Source organism: Myiozetetes cayanensis, unplaced genomic scaffold (genome assembly GCF_022539395.1).
Source record: "Myiozetetes cayanensis isolate MyiCay16 unplaced genomic scaffold, myiCay2020 scf4, whole genome shotgun sequence".
Taxonomy (NCBI): domain Eukaryota; kingdom Metazoa; phylum Chordata; class Aves; order Passeriformes; family Tyrannidae; genus Myiozetetes; species Myiozetetes cayanensis.
The window spans coordinates 36,630,412-36,651,395 of NW_026087631.1; the positions used below are offsets into that span (position 1 = coordinate 36,630,412).

General features: G+C 41.6%; 1 protein-coding gene and 1 long non-coding RNA gene across 3 annotated transcripts; one reads left to right on the forward strand and one right to left on the reverse strand.

Annotated features, from left to right (window-relative positions):
- Positions 1 to 9,723: 9,723 nt before the first annotated feature.
- IDNK (IDNK gluconokinase) lies at positions 9,724 to 15,198 on the reverse strand. Of its 2 annotated transcripts, XM_050329789.1 has the most exons (5): positions 15,069 to 15,198; positions 14,882 to 14,912; positions 14,424 to 14,510; positions 12,698 to 12,741; positions 9,724 to 10,742 (listed from the first exon to the last, which is right to left on the reverse strand). In XM_050329789.1, the coding sequence occupies exons 1-5, from the start codon at positions 15,107 to 15,109 to the stop codon at positions 10,391 to 10,393; spliced, it is 555 nt and encodes a 184-aa protein (XP_050185746.1). In that variant the 5' UTR covers positions 15,110 to 15,198; the 3' UTR covers positions 9,724 to 10,390. The 2 variants fall into 2 exon arrangements, with proteins under 2 accessions (XP_050185746.1, XP_050185747.1); XM_050329790.1 differs by lacking the exon at positions 14,882 to 14,912.
- Positions 14,747 to 20,169, forward strand: LOC126647492 (uncharacterized). Its single transcript, XR_007630617.1, has 3 exons — positions 14,747 to 14,867; positions 15,994 to 16,139; positions 17,197 to 20,169. It is a non-coding gene; the product is annotated as an uncharacterized LOC126647492 (long non-coding RNA).
- Positions 20,170 to 20,984: the final 815 nt, after the last annotated feature.

Consider the following 20,984-nt stretch of genomic DNA (forward strand, 5'->3'; position numbering starts at 1 on the left):
TGTCCAGCCTCAGAGCATCTGAGTGCAAGTTCTGGGTATATTCATCAGCTCTGGGCTAAGATTAGTAAACAACTCTTGGAGTGTGAGATGGAGGCAAGAGAGTAAGAGTTGCATGATGTTGAAGACTTCTAGCATAGAAAAAGTGGGGATAGAAGAAAAAAAAGATTAAATGAATAGCATCTCCGTTTTTTTGTGTCAGTGTAGTTGTGAACATGCCTTCTAAATTGTATTGCTTTTAAACACTTGGTTTGAGCACTCTCTCTTTTGACAAGTATAAATTCGATTTGCTCAAAAGCAGTCCATGCAAGTGGTTTTAAGTTACCCACTTTGAGTTAAAGTTGTTAATCAGTCTGATGAAACAGAATTATAATGCAGTATACTAGGAGAAGTTGAGCACACTTCAGTATGTAGTGAAATTTTTTAAACTTACGGCAAAGGCATGCATGCAGTTTGTCATTAAGTGCATTGTATTATCACAGAAGAGGAGTTTTACTCACTGCCCAGTAATGCTGTCTCCTACTTTACCATTAAGTAAATTGATCAAACAATGCTGTTGGATGGTACAGGGAAAAGTTCAAGAAAATCTCTTCCCTTGGATTGAAGATTCATAGATTAACAGCAGCAGTTTTAAACAGACAGATAATTTCACAAATAAATTTTATTTTAATTTAATTTAATATATTCAAACCCTTAGAAGAAAACCTACAGTTTGTATTCAAAATTGTTACTATTTTTATTTCCCAGCCAGTGGTTGGATCCATTATTGTACCTGCACAGCGACTTCCATTGAAGAAGAGTTTTCCATTGCCCTGAGTGCAAGGCTATGACAGAATCGTAGAATTGCTTGGTTTGGAAGGGACCTTAAAGGTCATTAGTTTCAGACCCCCTGCCACAGGCAGGATGCTGCCCAATAGACCAAGTTGCTCAGGGCTCCATCCTGCTTGGCCTTGAACACTTCCAGGGACAGAGCACTCACAGCTTCTCTCTAACCTGTTTCAGAGCCTCACCACCCTCACAGTAAATTTTTTATTAACATCTAATCTAAACCTGCCCTCCTTCACCTAAAGGCTGTTCCCTCTTGTACTTTCACTCTATGCCCTTGTAAAAAGTTTTCTTGTAGGCCCCCTGTAGCACCTGGAAGTGCTGTAAGGTCAGCCTGGAGCATTCTCTTCTCGAGGATGAACAATCCCACCTCTCCCAGCCTGTCTTCATAGGAGAGGTGCTCCCTCTGATCAGTTTAGTGGCCCTCCTCTGGACTTGCTCCAAGAGGTCAGTCTTTCTTACATTGGGTGCACCAGACCTGGATGCAGTTCTCCAGGAGAGGTCTCAACAGAGCAACGTAGAGGGGGAGAATGCCCTCCCTTGACCTAAGGACTGAGCCATGGTGCTTTTGATGCAGCCCTGACTGATGCAGACTGACAATAGTAAGTAAGATCCCCTGGAAAAACATTTTTGCAGGTGCTGGGCTCCATCAGTGCTGGTCTCTTTTCAAACATCACCTCCTAAGGACACAGGAACAGACAATTCCCAAATGCTAGAAGTCAAGCAGAAGAGGCAGAAGGCCAGCTTGGCTGAGCAGGGATCTTGCAAGTAAAGGAAAAAAGGAAGGTGTATGCCCAGTGGAAGTAAGGTCAAGTGACATGGGAAGAATTCAGATGCTGCTTGCTGCTGTAGGGAGAAAATTCGTGTGGCCAAGTTTCAGCTGGAGTTGAAGCTGGCCAGAAGTGTAGCGGACAATAAAAAGACTATTTTCACATATATTAATGGCAATAGACAGCATAGAAATATAGAAATACCATCCCATTACAGGATGGGGATGGTCACCTCACAAACAGGGACAGAGACAAGACAGAAGTGTTTAAGTCTTTCTTTGCCTCTGTCTTCAACATGGATGATGGGCCAAGAGAGTCACAGTGACCTGGGCTGAAGGGCCATGACTGTGGGAATGATCAATTCCCAATTTACCCTGAAATTGTGGAATCTCCTGCTCCAGCTGGATCCTTACAAATCTGTGGGGCCTGATGGGATTCATCCCAGAATCCTCAAAAAGTCGGCTGATGTCATCACAAAATCTCTCTTGATTTTTGAGTGGTCTTGGGAATCCAGAGAGGTCTCAGCTGACTGGAAGCTGGTGAACATTGTCCTGATTTTCAAGAAGGGCAAAGAGGAGGACCCTGGAAACTACAGGCCTATCAGTCTCACTTCAGTGTCTGCTAAAATTACAGAGAAGGTTATTCTGGTAGGAATTGAAAAACGCCTGAAAAACAATGCAGTCATTGGTCACAGCCAGCATGGCTTCATGAGAGGAATGTCCTGCTTGTCAAACCTGATTTCCTTTTATGACCTGGTTGATTAAGGGAAGTCAGTTAATGTAATCATTTTGGATTTCAGTAAAGCTTTCAATACTGTCTCTCACAGGATCCTTCTGGACAAAATGCCCAGCACACAGCTGGATAAACACAATCATGCGATGGGTGAGCAATTGGCTCATGGGTTGAGCACAGTGAATGGGGTAACATCAGACTGGTGACCTGTTACTAGTGGGGTTCCACAGAGCTCCATCTTGGGCCTGGTGCTCTTCATCATAAGTTACATGGATGCAGGACTGGAAGGGATACTGAACAAGTTTGCAGATGGCACAAAACTAGGGGGAGCTGTTGGCTCCCTTGAAGGCAAGGAGGCTCTGCAGAGAGACCTTGATAAATTAGAGGTCTGGGCAGTCCCCAGCAAGAGGTACTCAATGAGGGAAAGTCAGATTCTGCACCTGGAATGGGGCAACCTTGGATGTATGTACAGACTGGGGAATGAGGTGCTGGAAAGCAGTGCCATGGAAAGGGACCTGGCGGTCCTGGTCAACGGCAAGTTGAATATGGATCAGCAGTGCCCTGGCAGCCAGGAGGCCAACCATGTCCTGGGGGGCATCGGGCAAAGCATTGCCAGCTGGTTGAGGGAGGGGATTGTCCCACTCTGCTTTGCACTGGTGTGGCCTCACCTTGAATATTGTGTGCAGTTTTTGGGCACCACAATGTAAGAAAGATGTTAAGCTCTTAGAGAGTGTCCAAAGAAGGGCAACAAAGATGGTGAAGGGTCTTAAGCGGAAGCTGTGTGAGGAGCGGCTGAGGACACTTGGTGTGTTCAGCCTGGAGAAGGGAGACTGAGGGGAAACCTCATTGCAGTTACAACTTCCTTGTGAGGGGAAGAGGAGAGGCAGGCACTGATCTCTTCTGTATGGTGACCATGGACAGGATGAGAGGGAATGGCCTGAAGTTGTGTCAGGGATTGTTTAGGTTGGAGATTAGAAAGAAGTTCTTCACCCAGAGGGTGGTTGGGCACTGGAACAGGCTCCTCAGGGAAGTGGTCACAGCACCAAGCCTGTCAGAGTTTGAGAAGCGTTTGGACAATGGTCTCGGGCACATGGTGTGACTGTTGGGGATGGTCCTGTGCAGGGCCAGGAGCTGGGCTGGGTGATCCTTGTGTGTTCCTTCCAACTCAGAATATTCTGTGATTCTGTGACTTTCTGGGCTGCAAGTATAATTGTCAGGTCACGTCAAGCTTCTCAACAACACCCCCAAGTCCTTCTCCTCAGGGCTGCTTTCAATCCATTCTCCACCCTGCCTGTGTTTGTGCTTGGGATTGCCCCAACCCCAGCGTAGGATCTTGCACTTGGCCTTGTTGAACTTCATGTGGTTTGCATCTCTTAAGTCACTGTGTCACCAATAAAGATGTTGAACAGTGCCAGTCCTGGTACCAATCCCTGAGGACATCACTCCTCACTGGTCTCCAGGTGAACAATGAACCTTGAATGCAACTCTTTGAGTGCGACCATCCAGTCAATTCCTTGTCCATTGAATGGTCCATCCATCAAATCCACGTCTCTCCAGTTTAGAACTGAGTCATGCAGGACAGTGTTAAATGCTCTGCATAAGTGCAGATAGGTCACATCAGTCACTTTTCTCTCATCCAACCCTGTCATAGGCAGCCATCAAATTTGTCGGGTACAATTTGCCCTTAGTGAAGCTGTGCTGACTGTCACCAATCATCTCTGTATTTTCCACGTGCCTTAGCGTAGTTCCCAGGAGGTTCTGCTCCATAATCTTGCCAGGTACTGAGGTGAGACTGAGCAGACTATAGTTCCCTGGGTCTTCCCATTTTCCCCTTTTAAAAGTACATGGGTGTTATGTTCCACCTTTTCCAGTCTGTGGGAACTTCCATGGAGAACTGCCACAACTTCTCAGATGTGATGGGTACTGGCTTAACCACTTCCTTGGCCAGGTCCCTCAGGACCCATGGATGTATCTCCTCATGTCCCATGGACTTGTGCACCTTGAGATTCCTTAAATGGTCTTGAACCTGGTCTTCTCCTACAGTGGGCAGTTCTTCATTCTTCCAGTCCCATCTTTCACCTGCAACTGGGGAAGTGTGGCTGAAGCTCTTGCTGTTCTGAGCCAACTTCCTTTTCAGTTGCTAAGCTTGAAAATCTACCCTGAGACTTGCGCTCTCTGCACCTGTGTCAAGGGAAGGATAGAGTCCCAGACACCTCACTCCAGGACCACCACAGGCCCCCAGCTCCTCTGACTCTTCCTGGAGGGCTCTTTTAAAAGGCTGACTGCACACATGCAAACAACATAGCAGGAATAGTGCAAAACCCCTGTTTTATGTGAGAGACAAGGTAAACTATAAAAGGAAGTAGATTGGTCCCGGTTTCTCTCTCTGTCGACCCAGACCCGGACCATCCATAGCAGCAGGACCAATGCAGGACTCTGTCTTCCAATCACAGCTGTCCTGTTGCACCAGTCAGAATGTTTGAGAGAAAACATGCTTACATGTCTTATGCCTGCTCCTCCACACAGATGTCAGAGTGGCTGAAGTCCCCCATGAGGACTGGGGTTTGTGAATGTGAGGCTGCTCCTGTCTGTCTAGAGAGCCTCATCAGCTTGATCCTCCTGGTCAGGTGGCCTGTAGCAGGCTCCACTATAAAGTTACCTGTGCTTGCCCTCCCTTTAATCCTGAGCCATAAGCTCTAAATCAGCTCCTCCCCAGTCTCTCCTGAGGTGGAGCTCCATGCACTCCAGCTGGTCATCGTCAGAGGGGTTGACACCTCCTCGTCTTCCCTGCCTGTCCTTCCTTAAGAGACTGTATCCTTCCATTCCAGCGCACTGCAGTCACAGGAGTTTCTACTGTGTTTCCATGATGCCAGTAAGATCATTGCTGTGCACGCATGCACACATCTCTAGTTTAACCCCCATGCTGCGTGTATTAGCATGGAGGCATTTAAATTGGGCCCCCCATGAAGCTGACTTGCCTGGAATTCCCTTGTGCTATCCCTCAGGTGCTCTCCTGCTGACTTGCAGTCCCTCTGCAGGATCTGAGCATCTCTTGCTGGCTCTGGCATCTTAACTGATGTAAGTGGGATAGCAAGTCATCTGACACCTTATCATCGTTTTACCTGATGATATCTCCACCCCCCATTATATCTATTTTAAAGCCATAATAATGAGCCCCGCTAGCCCCCGACCAAAGACCCTCTCCTTTTGGGAGAGGTGATGCCTCTGCTCCCATCTGATGCCAGCAAATCTGGTGCCATGTAGGCCATCCCATTATCAAACAAACCAGAATTTTGAAAAGGACACCAGCCACAGAACCATGTATTAATAGACTAGGTCTATCTGTTCCTTTCAGTCACTACCTGCATGTGGAGGAATAGAGGAAAAAAAATATCCTGCACCCTTGATTCCCTCACCAATCGTCCTAAGATCTTGAAGTCCCTTTTCATGGCCTTTGGACTACATGTTGTGAGTTCGTCACCACCCGCATGGAGGATCAGCAATGGGTAGAAGTTTGAGCACTTTACTAAGCTAGGAAGTTTCCTGCAATATTTCTGACCTATGCCCCAGGGAAGCAGCAGACACTCCTAAGGGGAGTCTCCTTCCAGCATATTGGACCTTCCATTCCCCTTAGAAGGGAACCATATACCACTGTAATCCTTCTTTTCTTCTGTGAGGGACTGGTCTTGATACAAGGTGTAGGTCCTTCTGGCCTCGATAACATCCCTGGTGGAGAGTCACCATCATCTTAATCATCCATTACCTGACCTTCCACATCCAGAGCCCCATACCTATTGTGCAGAGGCACCTGGGAGGGTGAGGTGGACAAGAAGGTCTTCTTGTCCCAAGCAAGGACTTGCCTCCATTCCTTCTGACCTACTCCTTTCAGCCTAGCAGAGGGAGGTTACAGGACTCTCTGATAAAGAAGGGATAGATAGCAAGTAGTTTCTGTAGAATAATCACTACCTTTTTACAGTTGTTTTCACAATGACTATTTATTAGAATCTTCAAAGAAGCTAATTTGAGTTGACTTTATAGCGTCCCTTACTGGGACCTTGCTTTAAAAAAGTTGGGACTCCCCCATCATTCAGTAGGAGGGTCTTCTTGAGAATACAATTCACGACATCACGACATCACTGTGAGATGAAAGGGTGAGGGTGAGGTGGGGAAGATAACAGTTTTTACCAAGGCACTACTAATTAACTTTCTTGAGACAACATTCAGCTCACCTACGTATTTCCATTGCATGTTATAAACTAAGAGATGCTAATTTTGAAATACAATTTTATTGCAATTCATCAAGAGATGAAGTTGGGCCTAAATTCTCCACTGAGCCTTCAGCTAAGCTTACTTCTTGAAGTAGAATCAATATTTATCAGTAACTATTGTAAACTAGTAACAGTTACTAGCTTTCTGGTAAGTAGTGGTAAAACACTGAGCCATTTTTGCATAGTAAAGATTTTAGTTTTGTCAGAAAACACAGCAAACAGAACAAGGTCTATAGGTAGAGTTTTCATGACATCTTTAATAATAACAGAAAACCCACACTTAACTGATTTAATAGCATATTACAATGTTCCTGTTTGTACCCCCCTCCCTGTTGCCCCATTTTCTGTCCCTCTTTAAAATTCTCTCTTCAGAGTTATCATCTACTTCTTCTTTCAGAAGCAACCTTATAATTAACTCTGAGCACTTCAATAACTTGTATTTGAAATCTGCATCTTGCATTTTGGACCAGAAGGGCATGTGTGCCTGAAGGTTGTCTTTTTATTTTCCTGTTTTCTTCTTTTCTCCTACATTGGACCAAGCGGCCTGACAAGATTGTCTGCAAAACTGCATTGCCTGATCATCCAAATACTGCTGGAGAAAGTAACTGCTGGAAAAAGAAAAAACACTAAAAGTCACAGTAGTGTGACTGGCAGATGTAATTTAAAACATTTAAAATGCGTGCATTCAAATGAAACACTATTGGGAATGTGAACAGCAAGATGGCTAGTTTGGTAAAAGATGTGGTCTGCCTAATTCTTGTCTTGGTTCAGAGACTGCATAATAAACTAAATATTAGTAATAAAAAATAATAAAATTACTTCGCAATTTAGGGCTATGGTGGCAGGCAGCTGGTCTGTTCCTTTTACTTGTATAACTTGTGCAGTTTAATAAGACTATACCCTTCCTGTGTTTAATGTATAAATGCGTACTGTCATTGGGATACATAGCATTTAATTTCCTCATTTTAGCATTGAAAAATGTCTGTGCTGTACAGGATTTACACAGCATGTTATGAACTGTGCTTAGCACAAATTCTTGAGAACATATAGTACGTGTACCTTCCATAGATACTTTGTGCTCAGAGACAAAAAAAGCAATTTCTAACTCCAGGCATTTCCTCCTCAGTTTTTGTTGCATTTGCTAAATATATTTCAAAATATGGACAGAGCACTTGCATCCAGATAAACTCCGCTAAATATAATAACCTGCCCAACTAACCTGAATACAACATCCCTAATATAGTGTTAAGTTCATTTAAAAAACAAAACAAAACAAAACAAGAACACCCCCCCCACACCTCCAAAAAAACCCAAACGAAACCAAACAAGTAAATGAAATGGTGTAGGATTGTGTTTGGGCAGGGATTGTTCTACTTTTTCTTCTATTGTACACATGCACAGCTTCATTAATATCTGAGAGTAGCTTTATGTGATTAATATTGGGATAAGTCATATCTTAATCTTTTAATTTGTGATGCACAGAGTATAAGTGAGCAGAAGTAATGCTTGTCTTTCAGAATAGCAGATAACAGACAACTGTTTAAGTTCACAACAACCTTCCACACAGTATTTTTAAGTAAAAGCAAAATGCAAATATATTAAAAGATTAAGGGAACAAAATATTCGTGGCATAGAAGGAAAGAGTGAGAAATACCCTGACCTAATTTGAAGAAGCATAAACTGCCTGTAAGTCCAAACATTAACTAATTTTTTTAGAAGACTACAAAAACCCAAGATGCTTACATAAAATTCCCTAAAAGAGAATGGTTTTTAATAGTTGAGTACAATATTCTGTTAGTGACAGCCACTTTGTGAGCCTTCTATAAATGCTGAAAAGTAGATCTTAAAATTAGTCTTGCCTTCTCAGAACTCACACTTGAAAATATCCATTTAAAAATAAATTATTTAAAGGTCTGATTGTATCTGTGCATGGCAGGATGTAGCTGCTTTCCTATCGCTGTGGAGTGTCCTGTTATTATTGAGTCTGAAAAGAAGTGTGCATAAATCTGTAGTTAATAACGGGTACATTAGGAAAGCTCTTTGTTTGTAAAATGGTGTATTGGGTGATCAGGAAGACCTCATTAAAAGCAGAGGTGCCACAAGAGGGTGCCGTTTCTGTGATTTTCATTGTTACTAAACTCGTACAGTTCTGACAAGTCACTTGGTCTGAAGGGGTCTGAAATTTGAAGGTGTTAAGAAGCAGACAGACATGCCTGTCTCTTGCACTTAACTGTGCCTCTGCATTTTAAACTTGCACCCTGGCTCTCAGAACAAACAGACTCCGATTTGAGAGCAAGCTGTGTACAACAGCAGACTAAAACTGGTAACTGCCTGGTATTCTATCTCCCTTCAGGTCACAAACAAACAGGAAAAGACCACTTCTGGGTGGGTGCATTAATGTCTATAATCCCAATTCTGTGTCTAAAAATGGCCACTTTCAGGAAGATAATGCCCACTTATTGCACTGCTTTAAGCACAGTTTATCTAGTAAACCACAAAGCCCTTATTATTTTTAGACACAGTGAGAACCAAGACAAACATTTTTCAACTAGTTGTCCAGCTAAATATGACACTAAAGATGCTTTGAAACACGAGTTTTCTTCTAGAGGAGCTCATCCATCCTTCTAGGAATAAAAAAAATTGCATGACACTAAAAGTAATCCACGTCTGACAGCACATGGGGATGTCTTCATTCAGACAAAACTCAAATCTTTCTCACAGAAACTGTCTGAAGATTTCATTTAGTTAAGCTAAAAAGACACCTCTTGTGTAACATGACATAAAGTACTTTTTAAAAAATATTTCAGCAATAAAAAGAATTTTTACCTTAAATTCTGTGAGCTAGGTAACTGTATATTTGGAATTTTCTGATCGCAAAAAAGGCGTGAAAAATGTATGTTAGGAATAGTTTGATCTACAGCTTTAAAGCAGATGTATGGACATGGGCTGAGGTGGAAGACTAAAGCCCACCAGAAACGGGAAGTGAAGGAGAAGGTCCAACTGTGAAAGAGTAAGTTTTCTAAAAGAAAATCTATCAATCTTGCACTCAGTACCTTAGATCACTGGTTGATTCACACTCAAATTCAAAGTGTACACTTTGTATTTTAAAGGATGCAAGTTCAGAGCTAGCATGATGCCACTTATACTTTATTTCCAAAGCTATCCATACAATTTTGTATTTTGTATATTGCGTCACCACCACTGCCTTTTTATTCTCACATTTTTTAGCGTGGTGTTCAGTGCATACAGTAAGAGTTCACGGAAGTTCTCATGAAGTCATCGGTGCTCTCGTGAGGTCGGTGAGGTCACAAACTCAGAGGCTGCAACTTGTTGAAAATTTGGCAGTGAGACAGTGGTAGTGTCAGGAACTTCATTATGCATGTTCCTGCTTCTTCTAGAAAAATATATTGTTTCTAGAAAAGCTGTAAATTACTTAGTCTCGTAATAGCAGATGTGCCCATCTCCATGTCTTGACAGAGTAAATACTAAAATTAAGAAAATAAATTATTCTCTGTGACCCTTGGTAGGATTTTCAAAAGCAGGCTCTTACTAGAATGAGAGTTTTGATTTCGTATAGTGAAGGGTTTAAAAAGTTGAAAGTTCTTGAAAATTATACATTTTATGTCTTTCGCAGAGCTCTGGTGAAAAAAACCCAAGAGTAGTAAACCAGCTCTTAATATTGCAGTCCATTTAAGTATAATGAATAATAAGTTGATTTAATAATCAATTTAATAATTAAAATCCCCTTTCATAACCTTGATATCCTCAAGGGAATTTCTATATGTGCCATTGAGAAAATTACTCCACCAATGCCTCACCCTGAAGAATGGCACTCTCAATCTCTAGCACTATTTCAGGGAAAGGTTTTTCTAGACTGACAGTAATGAAGTTCTCTGGTTCACTAGGAGGCTCCAGAGTATCAAATTGAGACTTGAGAAGTTCAGGTGGCATAAAATGACCTCTCCGCTTCTTCAGGCGCTCAGCAATGACGTCTATAGGCCCATCCAAATGAACAAAGAGGATTTTTAGTGGTGGCTTTTCTCGTGGTTGCTCTGGCTCAATTGCAGATGCTCCATTAACTAATACACGCCTATACATCTTCTTCAGTGCAGAACAGGCCAGAACTGCATCTTGTCTAGATAAGTCTTCTCTATCAAAAAGAAAAAAAGCATAAATCTTTACACAGTCACATGTAGTTTAACAAAATGGCTTGTTAGTTCTGCTAAACAAGGTAAACAAGCCCTGGCTCCTCAAAGAGGACAGCCATGGCAGTAATGGCATCTTGACAGTCGTATTTGAGTACTTTTGACAGGATTTTGAAACCAAATTCCAATCTAGGTAAAGATGTGATTTGAAAATGAAGTCAGGCTAGCCAGCCTCCTGGTAAAATCTCAGTCTTCGGTACCTTGTTTATTAGCCACCATTCTTTCCCAAATTAAAGTAAGTTCTAGCACAAGTAAGTGTCAGGATCATTTCTTAATTGCTGAGAACAGGAACTGACTATACATACAAACCCCTATCTGTTACCTATAAATTACTATACTAACCTGTCTAAAGGTAAGTGGCTGAGGGACAGTACACAGCACTGTTATTAAATGCACATGCAGGTTTATTTTCAACACCTACTTTCTCTGTCTCAGATTTAACTGTAATATTTTATTTTATGTTTCCTGTAACCGTCCTCATTGGCAGCACTGCATATATGTCCATTTCAGATTAAACAAGAGATTGGATGCAGGTCAATGCGTGCTTTGCACATGTATTTTTTACTGGCAAGGTTTCTTAAAATAAAGCATTAAACTGTGGGTACGTCTGTTCCACTGAAAAGCAAATCCAGAATTAGTTGTCTCTATGCAGAGTGAGTAAAATGCCTGCCTAAGAAAATACATTCTGCAATCAAAATTAGGTATAAACCTATTTAAAAATCATTCTATGGTCATCAGATTTTGGTTCAAAGGGAAGTAAGAACTTTTAATACTTACCGTTATCACCTAGGTAAGCCATTGCCAGCCTCATCTAGTTACAAGTATTAATAATTAAACTCTGGCATTAGGCTCTTTCAAAATATACTCGATTTTGCAAAGTTTCCGTAGCTGGGCGGTGGCATTGGGCTAGCACGTAACATAAAGCAATGAATCCAAATCAATCCAAATTTCTCAGTGAATTAACCTGTGCTCCAGTGAGGTACACTCACCTAATGTGGACAAGCAACAGCCACTGTGTAAAGCCCAGCTAAACAGTCCCTGCTCTCCCAGCTTTTCCTCATTTGGGAGATGCTCCAGTCCCTTCATCATTTTTGGATACTCTCCAGTATGCCCATGCCTCTCTCATAATGAGGAGCCCAGAACACACAAGGCCAAGTGTGGCCTCAACAGTGAAAAGAAGAGGGGAAGGATCACCTCCCTTGACCTGCTAGCAATACTAGCCCAGGATATCGTTGCCTGCTCTGCCAGAAGAGCACATTGTTGGCATATGTTTGACTTGGGTGTCCACCACAGCTCCCTCAGGCTCTTTGCTGCTGCTTTCCAGCTGAGTGCCCTTCAGTGTCTGTACCAGTGCCTGGGCTTGTTCCTCTCCAGGGGCAGGACTTGTCCTGCTTAAAATGTATGAGGTTCCTGCCAGCCCATTTCTACAGCCTTTCAAGGTCCCTTTGCATCAGTTACTCCTCCCATTTTGGTGTCATCTGCAAATTTGCAGAGTATACTCCAGCAAACTCAAGCAGTGTCAAAAAAGCTCAATACTGTATCTTACTAAAAATAGCTGTATTTTATTCTACTGTTATTACCAGTGTATTTTGTAATTATGTTATTTGTAAGTAGCTAAAGCCAGGCTTATGAATGAACTGGATCCTTGAAATTATTTTTACCCAGATAGTAGAAAAACAACTATCATTGGCAACAATTTTGCACACTATTACTCAGGGATTAGCTCACCCTCAGCAATTCTTATGACAGTTTAGATTAGTCAAAATAGAATGACTTCACTATCTGCAGAATGTCTTTACACTACTACATGCATTTCTGCTTTGGAATGCAATGGGGAAAAACACTTCTCGTACTTTTTCTGTCTTTAGCTAAAACTTTTTAAACCTAGATATTCTCTTACCTCCTTAGTATATTGTGCAATGTACAAAGCCAAGGAATCCTGTCCTAGAAAGAAAACAAGTTAGTTCAAAATTCTTTATGAAATTAATATGAAGTGATTGCTTCTAACATCTTGAACATTTGACTAGAGATGCAAATTAGCATTAAACTGTACAGCAAGTTGAGTTTTGAATGTCTTTCTTCCTATGTAGATTTGCTACCACTGCCTAAAGGCTAATAATGGAAGTTAATATGTATTCAAGCATAGCATGCACCTTGCAAACCTCTAAAGGACAGTCAACTTCTCTCTTGCTTCTATTATACAATTCAAATGTACAGCTTAAATTGTTATTTCTTTTCCCTTATATAGTGTCATAAACCCCCTACCCCCCCTCCCATTTTGGACCAAAGTTGAGGTTTTCAGGAACAGACAGATCTAAATTTAATTATCTGCAATAACTTAGTTCCATTTATGTTGGTAGCAATCACAAATAAATGTAATCATAGCCACAATTTTTCAACACTTTTGCTCAGTAGTTAGGCAATCACAATGTGAGTGATTGATCAGCTGTTTCTTTGAACTGAAATTTTAAGCTTCCACAAACTTTTGTCATGCTTAATGAGCACAAAACAACTGCTCCCATTTAATCTTTCAGTGCTGTTATTACTGGGTGAGCACAACAAATGATAACGTGGACAAATAAATGAAACAATATTTTGTTGCTGACATAACAGAGTAACTTATGCCTGGCATTCAAGAAGGCCCTCACAATTTTGCACCTCTGTTTTTTCAGAAGAGATGCTTCCCTCTTGCTGAGCAGCACACACCAATGGTTTACTCATTCAAGTGTGCAATGCTGCTTCAGACAACATACTGGCTTCCAAACACCAGTGAAAGAATGAAGCTTTTAAAAGAATCTAGAGAGCTTTTTTTCAGATAAATCCAGCCAGTTTTTAACCCAGCAAACAGCACACCCACCCAAGACATGGGAAGCCAGTTTCTCCAGGAGGATGCTTGGGAAATGGTATCAGAGGCTTTACTAAAATCCAGGTAGACAATACTCACAACCTTTCTCTCCCCCATCTACTAGGTGGGTCACAGAAGGAAATCAGGTTGCTCAAGCAGGACCTGCCTTTCCTAAACCCATGCTGGCTGGATCTGAACATCCAATTGTCCCACATATGTCCTGTGATTGCACTCAAGATAATCTGTTCCACAACCTTACCCAACACTGAGGCCAGACTTACAGGCCTGCCAACTCCCTAGATCCTCCTTCTGGCCCTTCTTTCAGCTGGGCATCACATTAGCTAACCTTCAATCATCTGGGACCTCCCCAGTCAACCAGGAGTGGTGATAAATGGTGGAAAGTGACTTGAGAGAAGGGTAACAAATTTACAGAGTTGTGCAGGGCCAGGAACTCTATGATTCTTGTGGTCCCTTCCTACTAAGGATATTCCAAGATTCTATGATTCTAATCCACAAATGCATCTCTGTGTATGGATGTAGAGGGAGAGATTTCTGACAAATTCTGAAACAGCAGCATACCCCTTGTGATCTGCCAAGCATGCTTTGATAAACTACTTGTTCAGCCAGAATCTTTTGTAAGACAAGAAGCCTTACCAAATACAGACCTGTGCTTATCAGACCAGTCTACATAGTAAAAGCACAATCTACTTTAACAGGACGTGTACACGGTTACAGAGAGAAACGTGTGGATAACAGTCCTTACAGGGTTTATACAAGGTACCTCATCATTTAGTGGTATCCTTCCTGCCATTTTCTTTTTATTCTCTGGAGGATGATAATCGTCTGCATCATAGAATTTCCATCCCAGCTAAGAAAAAAAAAAATACATTATGGGTCGTTCAGCCATATCAGGTGAGATAATAACGATCACAGAATTCACGAAGACGACACTTAAGAAATTACAGGCTTCCTACATCACAGTGTGAATCATCGTTTATGCCATGATGATTAGCAAAACAATACTAAGTCGGCTTGGTAGCAGCAACAGCTGTTGCATCACGGCATTGAACAGCAGTCGGTGCAGGCGACCCCGCGCCGGTGAGCGCCACCCAAGCCCGCTTAGGGAGCGGCAGCCCGGGCGGAGGCGGGCCGGGAGGTCCCGCCCGGCGCAGGGCGGTGCCGCCCGCCCAGACCTGCCCCCGCGGAGGGCGGCCCACGCTCGGAGGTGAGTGGTCCTACCTTGGCAGCCAGGTGGGACCCCACTGTGGTCCTGCGGGGAAGCACAAAGGGCCGGTTACACATCCCCGCCGTGAGCTGCGCACCCCCCGCACCCGCACCGCAGCCGCAGCCGCACGGGCGGGCTCCAGCAGCGCCCAGCCCCGGCCGGGGCATCCGCCGCTCTCCCCGCCGCCTGCCTGCTACCTACTTTCCCGAGCCGCTCACGCCCATCACCACCACCAGCACCATGGCGGCTTCGGCCCGCTCTGCCGCAGCTCCTCCGCTCTCCCGTGCCGCCGCCCCGGCCTGCCCTCGGCCTCGGCCCCGGCCCCGGCCCCGGCGGGAGGCGGCTGCGGGCCCGCCCCGGCGCGGCTGTCGGGGGAGCGGCCAAAGTACCTCCTCCTGCCCTGGCACAGGCGCCCCGTGTGGCTGCCCGGGACCGTAATCCTGCCCCTTTCCTTGGGAACGCGCGACACGCTTGTCGTGTGCCCCACTTTTATTCTCCGCAGTCGAACCTTGTGGAGAAGTTACCTGATCATCTCCTGTCTAAGGCGTTGTCTAAGGCTTCTCTCTGTTCTCTCTGTTTCCTGCCCAGCGATCCCCAGCACGGCATTCACCGTTTGCCCCTCAGCAACACACGCGAATTTAATAGAAATAGTAATTTCTGCCGTCTGTGTTAAAGCGTGGTTGTTGATTGCTGTTCTACCTTCTGCTCATAAAGGGTCTGCATTTAAACTTTAATTAAGGTATCAGCCGTGCCGTGGCTAACTCTGTTTTAGTATTGCTTTAAGAATTGCTCCAGTCGTACTTTTAAATCACAGGGTCACAGGATGGTAAGGCTGGAAGTGACCCCAGTGGCATTATCTACTCCAGCCCCATGGCTCAAGCACATTAGGATTCTGTCCAGGTGGCTTTTGAATATCTCCAGTGAGGGAGACTGCACCACTGCCCAGTCACCTTCACAGTAAGGAAGTCCTTCCTTATGTTCAGTTGGAACTTCCTGTGTTTCAGTTTCTGCCTATTGCCTGTTGCTTAGCACCGCTGAGCAGAACCTGGCTCTGTCCCCTTGACACCTTCCCTTCAGATACTTGTGTACATTGATTAGGTTACTCTCTCAGTTGTCTCTTTTCCAGGTTAAACAGACCCAGTTTCTCAACCTTTTCTCGTAAGAGAGTTGTTCCAGTCCCTTAATCACCTTCATAGCCCTTTACTGGGCTCTGTCCAGGAGCTCCATGACGCTCTTGTACTGAGGAGCACAGAACTGTACACAGCATTCCAGGTGAGGTCTCATCAGGGCTGAGGAGAGGGGCAGAATTGTGGAAGTTTGTGGAAATTGTGGAAATGCTCATAGATACCAAGTGTTCTTGCTATTATCATGTACATATATATGACTTAGCAACATTTTTAAAGCTCTTCCAGGATCCAGTGCAGTGGTGCTGCTGACCAGTGCTGAAGTTTTACCGCAAAATGGAGCAACATTTGCAGGCCTATGAGAGCTGTTCTGGCTTCAGTGGCTTCAGGAGAGCACATGTGCTCCTTTCGTATTTTTTAATATGAATCAAACAAGAAAGTACATTAAGTCTCCCAGTCTGCATGAAATTTTCTCTTGCATGGCATTTCAAATAACATTATGAATGACGAATGCCTTGCTTTTTTTTTTTTCCCCTTTTTTTTATTTTTTAAACTGTTATCAGTCTCTATGTAATTGGCATTTGAAACTGGCTGTATTTCACATGCCTATTAAATTCTTAACAAAGACCAGAACCTTCAAAGTTATTAGGCTATTACTGAAACAGGCCAGTCCTCAAATTACTAACAGACCACAATGATTCCCGTAAGGTGCCCTGTGAACAAATATGTATTTTGCTGTAATACTCATATGATTGCGCTAAAGTAATTGAATTTGCATGAATATTTTCCATTTTTTGGCTGATTAGTTGTGAGGCAGGGAAAAAATGCTTCATTCAGATAAGAGTTCTTAGGAGGTCCAAATGAACAAACCCAAAAATACCAGTGGTCACTTTGACCCTGGAAAGATTATCACAATTACTACTACTCTGGTTTCCAGAATTAAAACTTTAACTGCTCCATCACAACAATCCTTGAGATTTTGCTAACATGAAGAGCAATGGGCTACCCCACCTACAATGCACACCTGACCACTTTTGTAACCAGATTATCACGATTTTATCCATCTTAATTACTACAAAGCAGGGAAAACATACTTCTCTATTTGACAGGGTTTTTTCACAATGCATATATTTGAGTTTTGGAAAAAGCCATGTCAGACTGGTGTGATGTCATCTAATAACTATTTTTTATCTGTCTATTTGCAGGAGGTCTTGCCAGGAGTTCTCTTCTACTCAGTCCCAGGCTAAGAAACCATGAGGATGCACTACCAGAGCTGTACAGGTAGCAGTGCACTTTGCAGATGCTGCTGCAGGGAGAAGAAAAAGATCTGGAGAAAACTAATTGAATTGCACAAACACAGGAGCCTATAGGCAATGTGAAGAAGACATTACATTCAGACTTCCTGCTGGTGTGATTCATGTGACTTGTGCAGATATAATTCATGTTAGTAGTCAACTGGAGACATGACTGGATAAAACTCAGCCAAATGGTTGACTCAATGTCATCACATTGTGTATGCATCAGTATCCACTTAAGATGTGTTTAATTAAGTTGTAGATCCAGTTAAATATCTGGATCCTTTTTGTTTGAGTTGAATGAGGATTTCCCTTCCAGTCTGTCCTAGTCACAGACGAAAAAAATAGTTTTCCACTTGTTATTTCTTTAATAACATAGAGGAGTTTCATATTAGTCTTTATCACTTAATGATGTATATACATCTTGGGAAATGTATTCTGATGCTGCTGTTTCTTTGAAGAAGATTTGCCGTAGGTGGCATGGGTGATTTTCCATAGCATTTAAAATTAATTTTTTTTCCTAATGTTGTCAGAATATATAACTTGATTCTGAAGCTCTGATATAGTTATATAAAAAACCCTGTACGGTTTCATCAACTCCAGAATATATTCACATAGCTGAAATAGGAGACAATGGAATGTAAATGTCTTCTGATATTTATTATACTTAATAATAGGTGAAATTAAAATACAATGGTGAATGATGAGCATTCCAGAATTAAAAGGCAAATAAACTCAAGAATACCTTCCAGAAAACCCATTAAATACTTCTAAGTCCCTAAAGAATTTTCCAGATACCATATTTTAAATACTTTTAAAAATGGAATTTGGTATATTTTATGGCTTTTTGGGAGTATTTGCAGTGTCTTTCTGAGACTCTGGTTTGACTAATTGACTAATACCGAATTTATGGAATTCAGTAAAACTTTATCATCTGCTTAATTTAGCTGCCTAATTTTAGAGAAGGGTACCATAAAATACAAATGAAAGAGTTCTGCTTTCCTGGAGTTACTTCCTTTACTGTATCTACCTACTTCTCAAGAATACTAGGAAAGGTCTATTGTATTCAGCATATTGCCAAATTCAAAGTAGAAAAAACACAATCCTATGGTAATTCCTAATGGAAACTTATCACAGCATAATGGTGAACTACTGTAGAAGTGCACAGGCCTCTTAAAGCTTGCCAGGAACATCCATCATCATGGACATCCACTTTTTATAAAAGTGAGGGCTTACATACATTGGGTAATCTGAACTTTCTGAATCCTAAGGAGAGAAGGACTGTTTTGCAAGCAGCTAAATTTATGTAGACATTTAAGGGCTCAAATTCTGAGAATGTAGTGATAGTAAATACAAAGTAGAGAGTGTTAATAATGTGTTCACTGTGAGAAGAGTAGCTGAAGTAACCTGTACTACGATGTTCTGATGGCCACAGTTAGTCCTCATTTTTAAGTAAATAATCATCAAATTATGTCTGTGTTGATCAAAACTGTACCAAAAATTTTCAGAATTTGTTCTATGCGTTGCAGAGTCAATACATCATCCAAAGTCCTTTCCTTTGGATTCTACAGTAGATATTTGGGGTTTCATGAGAACTTAGTTCATACTAGCTCTCAGGATGCAACAAGATTTGCCAGTACTGAGAAGAAAATCACCAGTTTGATAAATCTGTCAAACTTTTAGACACCTGAGATCAGTAAATCGAACTAAAGTTGTTAAACATTTTAAAAATTGCATTAAGTATTTGTATGTAATACCTCATCCCATTTTTTTCATGCTGAAGTGCAGACCCTTAAGGTACGATGCTCTTGAAATAAAAAATGAGCACTGTAAATAACTCTTCTTATTTTCTCAGTTTGTGGTACAAGAAAACCAGGTAACAGTGAATAGGAGTAACTTGACGTTGCTGCTTCTAAGTGATACAGGTGTGTTATCAGCTTAATTGCAAAGCTGAAGGAATGACAGAATTATCTGAGACTAGCTAGAAGCAAAAAAAGAATGCAGTACTTCGTACCATACTATAATCTGAACATGTCCTAGCTCACTAATTTCTGTACAGGGAAGTTTAAGAAAACATTTATCTAAAAGTTAAATACACATAACTCTAAACACAAAAGTTATTATTAACTGATTTAAATTTTTCTAGCAACAACAAAGGAAATTCTATAACCTGCTTATGCAATGGCTGGTTGACTCAGTTTCAAAAAATTAACATAGGTAAGAAGTGGAAGATTAGTTAGTTTTTTTATTCCTTAGTTATTTTTCTTCCTTAGTTCCTAACTTACTAGTTAGTTTTGGTTATTCCTTAGGTTTTGAAAACATCTTCATTTTATGAACTGTACTTTATCAGTGTAATCTAAAGTAAATCTTTCAATATCAACTCCAGGTTTGCACAATAGTCTTACCAAATTTAATTGTGTATAAGAAATCAAAGTATGTTTTACCATATAAAAATTTCTCCATGTGATGTGAACAAAATCAGTGCACTAACATAAATACTTCAGAAAAGTGCTCAACAAATCAAAATCTGTCTGAAATGCTGGGTGAGAATAAAAGTTGCTTCTCCAGGATTGTTACTTGGAAAGATTCTGGCCTCCCCTGGAAGTACTGGTTTTGCAAAGATTTCTTATTTTATCGTCTTATCTTGTATTTGTCTCTAAAGACCCAGGATGTAAAAGTTATGTACTCCACATTTCAACATTACTTACAATAGCAACAGTATGCATTGATGTAGAACCATCACTTTGAAAGCACTCAAAGCATTAATAAGATGTAGCCATCCACTGACTTTGGGAAGTGGCAGGGAGAATATGTATCTTAAAATGGTGCTTCTACTAGTAAGTAATAAGATTAGGATTTCTGAGCAGTTATTAATAAAGGCTTTTGAAGTATGCTTTCTTAGTGTCTCTGATGGCTTTTTTCCATTTATTTAGTCCACATCTCTTCCCCGGGTAGCTAAGCCTCCATTCTGCAATCACTTACAAGCATACTTAACTCTTGCACCACAGAGCCTCTAATGTGCAAGGAAGTTCAACAACAAAGATAATTACAACTTCAAATCCTGTCTGTATTAGCTTTTACATAATTAAGAGAACCAGATCAATGAAAAGCAACAGTCCTTACAGTAATTTGGAAAGGAATTAATGACAAAAACCAGAACATACAAAGAGAGCTGTATCAGAAACTGAATATTGTTGCATATTATTATTTAAAAATCATGGTGGTAATTACTTTAATAACAGACTCTGGATAGCAATTAGATGCCAGCAAGATTACCAAACTTGAAATACTTGTTGTATGTGATACACATTTTTCCTGTACTACTTAAGTTGTTCACAAAATGTACTAGGAACCTGACACAACTTGTGCAAAGCAGAAGTTTTATTTGCTGGACTTTACCTTGATTAATGCAAATTTGACATGATGTTAAATGTGATTCCTCACGTAGACCCCAGCTTTGATGATCAGTCCTGGTTGGAAAAGTGCTTTGGACACGCTTGAAGTTAGACAACTACCTCTACAAGCAAAGGATGTAAAATTCAAATTGTATGATGGGAGTATTAAAAATCAGAATAACCCCAAAAGAAGAAAAAGAATTATAAAACCAGCCAAAACTGGTCTAAGCACTTTGAGCTGTTTCAAAGTGCATGTGCAGCAGCCATGGAAACAGGATGTTACTGCAGGAGAATTCTACCCAT